This window comes from Nuphar pumila, chromosome 4 (assembly GCF_984573655.1).
Source record: "Nuphar pumila chromosome 4, dmNupPumi1.hap1.1, whole genome shotgun sequence".
Classification (NCBI taxonomy): Eukaryota; Viridiplantae; Streptophyta; class Magnoliopsida; order Nymphaeales; family Nymphaeaceae; genus Nuphar; species Nuphar pumila.
Window position 1 is genome coordinate 30827518 of NC_143252.1, and position 7897 is coordinate 30835414.

Genomic DNA, 7897 nt, shown 5'->3' on the forward strand with positions numbered 1-7897 from the left:
CGTGTCATATGGTATAATATCCCTGCTTTCCAGCTTTTGGGGATGGATCGGTTCTCTTCGGAAATGGATCAATGGTTTGGTTATATTCAGATGAGACAGCCCAGAAGATCAGTAAGAGATGTTGGACCAGTGCTCATTTGCACTGAATTTTGATCATTTTGGTTTAATCTGCACATAAATTCTTTGTAACTGCAATTTGCATCAACAACCAGTTCCGACATGTTAACACCCATATAATTGCATGGAAACAAGAGGTGGGAAATCAATTACGTGTTCGAATAATAATAATAATAGTAATAGTAATAGTAATAATAATATATGGACAAAGAAAAGCTGCATACATTTGAAAATCTCAAAAAAATGAATTTATAATCTCATTGTCATGATAAATGCGCACAAAACAAGATGTGAAGGTCATCGCAATCAATATACCGAGGCAAAAGGAAGGTTACGTCGTTTTCTATGGTAGGTTTCTTTCTGCTCATAGTAGCCTTGAGAATAATTACGATCACAAACTTTATTATTAAAATAGCAATATGAAAAAGTGATGGACTTGCATTGTGTCCTTTGATACTCTCTCTCTCTCTCTCTAAAGTGATCAAATACATTGTTATTCAAAAACTAATTAGACTGCATTTCTATGTATCGTTAATTCATATTTTTGCTCATTGAATAACATCCATATCATGCAATTTTTTTTAATTTAAATTTATGAACCAAGTCTATGCCATAAGCGTCAACCATGGATCATCATCCAAAATCTCGTGAGAATCAACTATAATGAACTTTCTCAGAAGGCAATTTGCAGAGTGGTTAGAAATGTTGGTAGTGGATGTGATACCACATTTATGTTGCAAGAAAAGTATAGGCCTAAATTTTTTGGACAGCCGTGTGGTCCAAAAGCATCCAAGTTATAATTATTAGCTTTAATTAGCTCTCCCATGGCATTGAAATGATAAATATATTGCATTTTGAACCATTTTTGTGCTTCTAGTGGCTTGGTTGGAGCTTCCTTTCACCATCTGTTAGTGCTAACTTGTCAAGATATATTGAAATCAATCTTTGACGATTGGTACGTAGCTAAATCACAATGAAATAATAGCTATTACTCACTCCATTTTCATCTCTCCCATGAAGGGTATTCTCTTAATAGAAAAAACAGTTTCCTTTGTGTCTTTATATCCTACCACTTAATCTCCTACTAACTTCGAACCAATAATTCGTAGTTGTAACCAACGGGGTTGCAGCTAGTGCACGTCACCTTGTGTTGGGACGTTGCAGGTTCAAAACTCAATGGTGTGGTTAACTGGTAGGGGTCTGCCTAACCCCAACTTGCCTTTCAAAAAAATAATAATAATTCTTAGCTGTAATGATTCAGCTCTCTTGGTAACCAACCAACAGGGGCCTCCGCTTGTCTTGTAGGTAGGGGTGGCAAAACCTGACACGACCCGCCAACCCGACCCGTTTATTAAATGGTTCGGGTTCGGGTTGGGGGTATGCCAACCCGCAAACCCGGCTGACCCGTTTAATAAACGGGTTAGGCGGGTGGGTCAACCCGCTAACCCAACCCGTCGACCCGCCAACCCGCCCGCTACCTGCCAACCCATTTTCCCGACCCGACCCATTTATTAAACGGGTTGGTGGGTCATGTCGGGTTACCCGTTTATTAAATGGGTCGGGTTAGTGTTTGCCACAGCCGACCCGTTTAATAAACGGGTCGGGTTCGGGTTGAGGTATGCTGACCCGCCAACCCGATTGCCACCCCTACTTGTAGGAGCATCTAGTGCACGTCACCTTGTGTTTGGACGTTGCAGGTTCAAAACCCAATGGTATAGTGTGTAACCGGTAGGGGTCTGACTAACCCCAAATTACCTTTAAAAAAAAGGTTCTCTTAGCAACAAGTATCTTAATCCATAGGCATTCAATAAAATATGGTTAATAGCACCAAAACCATAACATCTTGATGAATGAGCTGAACGTACAACTATTCACTTTTGGCCTCATAATTCTCTCTAGCATTCAATAAGGGATGAGTCTACTAGGATTCGAAACATTGACCTCCATAGATATTCCCTTATATGATACTACAGAGAGAGAGAGAGAGAGAGAGAGAGAGAGAGAGAGAGATGGTTCCTAGCTTTTAGTATGTGCTTTACATAATAGAGCATGCATTTGGGTTCTCATCACTAAAGAGGGAGGTCAACTTGTCATGGGGGTTGTTAGGGCTGGCAAAAGCCTGAGCCACGTTCTTGACGAACCCGGGTGGGGCCTTCTTGTCGTATGCCGGGGCTGCGTAGGGGTAGGACACCACGTTGTAGGGCACATAAGGCCACAACTCAGGCTTCTTGCCGGTGCTCCTCACCCTCTTGATCACCTTCTTTGGAGTCACATAACCCGTGACTACCACCCTGTTCTGCTTCCTAATGACATCATAAGACTTCACACCTGTGTCAATCAACAAAAGAAAAGAAGGCCCATGATGTTCATCATGGACAAAATGGATTAATGAATATCTTGTCCATGATGTTCATTAATCTATAAGCAAGTTAATTACATATACATGGTGGAGTCCCAACCTTCCATCAAATTATCTACGGTTACCATATCGTGACCAAAAGCAAGGGAAACCTTGGGTGGGTCCTCACAACCACCCTGCCTTTCGTGGTTCACCTTTGAAAGTTATGGACATACCCATACGCCTGCAGGGTTTGATCCAGCGCCTTCATCTCAGCACCCTCACAACCACCCTTGCGAGCGGGCCGACCCCGGGGTGGTTTTTGGTATCCATTGATGAGTCATGGGTTTCTCCCAAAGTGTTAGTGTATGTGAAAAAGAATGAATAAATGTGCCATGGGAGCTAAAAAAAGGAAAAGGAGTGAAAAGACATTGCAGGTTCAACACCCAATGGTATAGTTGTATAACTGGTGGGGTAGCTTGCCTTTCATCCCTTATGTCATCCCTATCTTCATATTTTTCTTTGGGATTTCATTTATACAAGTTGGTTTGATAAAATTGGGTTCCATAGACGTGGTCTACATCATTCATTAATTTAGTGAAGATCGGCATTTAGATTTCCAAAATCCGACTTGTGTGCAGGAATTTTTTACCATTCAAAAATCAACGGTTGACAAAGTACAAAATTTTGTGATTTAAAAAAAATAATATTTTTTTATTAAAAAATAAGATCCATGGATCGATTCTTCTTAATTCAACTGTGCTGAATTCATCTATATAATCAGATTTGATCAAAACAATTTGCATCATTAAGATTTAAGAGGGATACGGAAATGGAAGATGACATAGGGGATGAATGGAACTGAACTCTACTGAGACATGCTCCCAACAATTCCACAGAGAATGCAGCATTTCTGCAACCATTGTTTGGTTATCAAGGATAGATTCATAGTCACGCCTCGGCGTCCCTCCAAGTCATGAAAGGAAAGAAGGCTGAGACCAGGATGGATTAACTTTTTTTTTTTGGAAAGGCAAGCTGGTATTAAGACAGACCCCTACCAGCTATACAACTATACCATTGGGCTTTGATCCTGCAAAATCTCAACACTCAACTTAGACCTACCCAACACTTGGGAGGTACAATAACAAAGCCAAATAAACATCACCAAGCTGAAGGGACGTGACAAAGTCAAAACCCGCCAGTGATCAACTTCCCTTGCCCCAAGCTGGGTGTACTCTCTGGTAGGCAATGGAAACTTGAGGGTTTTACACTAATGAGCTCGCAAGTGAGTGAGGTGGTTTTCCCCGATCACCCGCCGAAAAAAAAACAGTATATGCAAGTCTCAAAATAGACTTAGGGGGCAAATTAGACTGCCCAAACAAAGGATTTTGGCAATATGGAAGGAAGAGAGTTGCACCTCTCATGGTTGCAACTGCGTGTCTAACTCTCCTTTCACAGCCATCACAGTCCAGCCTAACCTTGAGCTCCACCGTCTGCAGGAGGCAAAGTGAGAGATACATGAGAGATGATCAGCAGAAAAGACAAAGTTGAAGATAAAAGAAAAAAGAAAATGGGGATGGTGGTGGCCTTTGTTTTCTTTATGGAGAAATGAAAGCAAACAGAAGAGAAGGGGAGATTTTGTGAGATATTTAGAAGAGTAAAGACCTGCATTGGGCTTCTTTTGTTGCAGGTAGAGGTGATGGTGCAGAAATTGGAGAGATGGTCCGAGAGATAGTCAAGGGCTCCCATTTTCTATTTTTCTTCTCACATAGAAAGGAATGAGAGGGAGGCAATATATACACACAACCAAATCATTGAAGAATGTGTAATATGAACGGGGAATAGATAACGATCTAGAGAGAGAGAGAGAGAGAGTAAGATATTTATGTTTTCTTCTTTTTTTTCTTTTTTTTTGGTGTGGTGAGAGGGGCAAGATGTATGATTGGAGGGGTAAGAAATGATTGAAGTTGGTTTTTGAGATGGATAAAATAAAGGTTAATTAGTTCCCCATCATCTTCGTAAGAGGCTGTTTTATATTATCTTAATTAACAGTTTTTTGTTTTTTTACTTTCGTCACCTTGGTGTTTCCTGAGTCATTTGCTTTTGCTCAACAACTATGTAGCATGTCATTTTGCTTATCCATTAAAATATTAAATTAAGTCAAAGGAGGTCAAGAATTCGATATCCAAGGTGTGTTATTTGCCACAAGCATAGTGACAAAAGTTAAAATCGGCAAAATATCGGCAGCCAAAAACTCACGAGAATTTGAAATTTTTGAAAAAATGTGCATTTTTTGGTAAAATAAACAAATAAATAAATAATATATAAAAATATTTTTATAAGGAAAAATATTTAAAAATAAAAATCACACATTAATTTTTCATGATAAATAGCCTTTAAAAATGTAAATATCATGTTTAAATCACAATGTTTATGTTTTGACAAAAATTCATGATATTTTGAATATATCACGAGAAATTGTTGTTTAAAATGTTCAAGTAATTTTTTGTGATATTATCGTGAGATTTTCATAAATCTCGTCAAGTAGGAGTACTCGTGGAATTTTACACTGCAAACAAACAGAGCAAGCCCTAGTGGTGTTTTTCTTTCCATGAAGGACAGAGAAACCACTCCCGAAGTAAGAGACCTGGCCGTGCTGGAGGCATGCCTACCAAACCTGCAATCGCTTCTCCGGTGGCGTGTAAACCTTAGAACACCCCTCACACCAACCGGATTTGAACCCAGACCACCTGTCTGGTGGCCTAGGTCCCATTTCACTACACCAAACCCCTTTAGGGCAACGATAGTGATGGTTTCTTCATGATAAATCAAAGGAAAAAAAATATTCAATCAGACTCAGTTTAGGCCAAAAGTGTCTTAAACTTACAATCTAAAGACTAAGCCAAGTCATGCTCTTCATTAAGGTCAGTGAGTTGCCTAAGACAACTCTTCTAATCCTAGTGAGAATGATCAGTGAAGCGCTCGTTCTCTAGGGATATGAGTTCCACAATTTCCTGGATTTTTAATTTTCCTATTACTAATAGGAGCACCACAATCTCGAAAAAGGGTATGGTTTTTTGTGCCATTAAAATAGAGTCCCGATCGGGTCCAATCACATGGCACAAAATTTGTGCATTAAGCACCTGATTGCCCTCCATCAGGCCTTGGGCCCCACAACTGACAGGCCTGTCCTTAAGATGGAGGGTGATCAGGTGCTTAATGTACAAATATTTGTGCAATTATATTGCACCTGTTCACATTGAAATATAATGTTGGCAAAGTCAATAAAATGTGACATTTTTTCTACTTCCTGTACTCTTATCTTTGCTGATTTTTTCTTCGTTAGCCAAACCCAAGTTCCGCAGATTATTAAGGGAAGTCAGGTTAAGGCCATCTTGAAGATGGCCCTTACGCCATTCCATCCAAGTAAGGTCCTTGTCTAAGCATGAATGTGATACTGACCAAACAGCTTCATAATTTTTGCTTTAAGAACGAGAGAGAGAGAGAGGAATTTATGAACCTTAATTTGACTCATTTTTCGTTTAAAATCCACAAATGCTATAAAAAACTTCTTTTCCGTTTAGCGCATTTTATCAAAATCCACACAAAAAAGGAAATGCTTAGCAATTTTTGTAAAAAACAGTAAAGGAAATGTGCCGACCCGGGTCATGAAGGGGCGTGACTTAGTGGACAGGACAGGACGGAAGGTCCACGCAACGTCCGCGAACAGGACAGGATGCAGTATCCTGCCCTATCCACGCACCCCAAAAAATGATTTTCTCTCTTGTCCAAGAGTGCTTGTTCTCAGATGTTCTGTGGGGTGCATGAAATCGGACGTCAAATAACTGCGTGCGGAACACACCAATATTGTGTTTGCACATCCCGGGTTCGTGTTCGCATCCTGCGGTCTTACACGGATGGCAATTCAAACACACTCTTAGGGATGCAAATGGTTCGGATAAGGAACTGCTAAATACATGGGGAAATCGGATCCGAAACAGCCAAAATCTGTAAAAGCCTCCATCCAGGATCCGACTCATATGCATCTTGGGACGCGTGGCACATTTTGGGTTGCCAAATACCTTTCAAGTTCCATAGTCTGATTATTAGATCTCGTCTGGGTGTCTAGTTGCAGTTGTCTGCACAAGCCACGCAACTCAACCTACATGAACTAGCATGCCTATCAATGTACTGGACATGTTGATTGATTTCACCTGATATGGACAAGACAAACGAGTATCTGGTCAGAAATTGGTCAGGCTTGGACCAAACAAAAATTGACTACCAACTTGTTTTTTTTGTCTTTTACCACCGAAGTGGTATCCCATGCGGTAAGCGGGGTCCTGTGCAAACTGAAGGCCCAGGTTCGAATCCCTCTGCCACATTGAGCTTAAGAGATATCTGGTAGGATCTGCCTAAGCCTAGCTAGACTTTAAAACAAGTCTTTTTTTTAATAAAATATAAACTTCTTGTTAAGTTATATGATTTAGATCTACATGGATAGGGATGGCAGTGGGGCGGGGCGGGGGACAAGGTCTCCACCCCCGCCCCGCCTCAAGATTTTATTATCCACCCCCGCCTCCATCCCCGGCGGGGATGGATTTTATCCTCCACCCCCACCTTCATCCCCGTTTCATGTCCTCCATCCCCGGTTCAAACGGGGATGAGGCGGGGTTGGGGCAGGGATGAGGCGGGGATCATGGCGGGGACGGGGCGGGGAAAAGTGCACATCCATCCCCGCCTCCACCCCCAGTCGGGGATGGATTTTAACCTTCGTCCCTGCCTCCATCCCCGTTTCATACCCTTCATCCCCGGTCCAAACGGGGCGAGGCGGAGCGGGGCCCCACTTTCCCCCGGTCCACTGTCATCCCTATACATGGACCCATATCAACATTCAACAAATTTTGTCCAATCTGATATGGATATCTGAGATCCAGACCTGTTTAAAGGCCCATATACTCTGACATGGTTCATGACCACACACTATAATTAACTCATTTGTAGATCTACTGGCACATTTATTGCCGTACCCACCTATGCCACTCAAATGAGAGAGAGACAATGCATTGCCCATTGCATGAATTGTACAAGCTTCACAATTAGGTCATTTTTTTGTTCAATTTTGTTCACTTTTTTTATAAATCTCAAATTTTTCGTCTAAGAACTCAAATTTTTGAATTACAAACAAAAACCAAAAACCAATTTTTTTTTAATTTTAACACGGAAATAAAATATATTTAAAAAATAAAAAATGGCCGATATTTACCGAAAAATGGCAAGGTAATGTCTCCTAATGTTTTCACATTTTCTTTTCAAAATATCGCCAATGTTTGTTACGCTGATGGTAAACGGTTCTTAATCGTAGCAAATAATGTCGGGTTTAGTCATGCTCGGGTTGGAACTTGGATAAATAAATGGATTCAGAGCTGGGTCGGACCAAGT

General features: G+C 40.9%; 1 protein-coding gene across 1 annotated transcript; it reads right to left on the minus strand.

The window, feature by feature from the left end:
- Window positions 1-1916: 1916 nt before the first annotated feature.
- Window positions 1917-4235, minus strand: LOC149839821 (heavy metal-associated isoprenylated plant protein 22-like). The gene is made up of 3 exons (XM_090004247.1): window positions 4121-4235; window positions 3873-3948; window positions 1917-2445 (listed from the first exon to the last, which is right to left on the minus strand). Exons 1-3 carry the CDS (start codon window positions 4202-4204, stop codon window positions 2153-2155), a joined length of 453 nt encoding a protein of 150 aa, XP_089860373.1. The 5' UTR covers window positions 4205-4235; the 3' UTR covers window positions 1917-2152.
- Window positions 4236-7897: the final 3662 nt, after the last annotated feature.

Bases quoted from the DNA above. Each gene is read 5' to 3' on its own strand.
- LOC149839821 (XM_090004247.1), bottom strand. From the start codon at position 4,204: ATGGGAGCCCTTGACTATCTCTCGGACCATCTCTCCAATTTCTGCACC. The intron at 3,949-4,120 runs GTCTTTACTCTT...TGCCTCCTGCAG, and splicing joins ACAAAAGAAGCCCAATGCAG to ACGGTGGAGCTCAAGGTTAG. The intron at 2,446-3,872 runs GTGCAACTCTCT...TGATTGACACAG, and splicing joins CGCAGTTGCAACCATGAGAG to GTGTGAAGTCTTATGATGTC.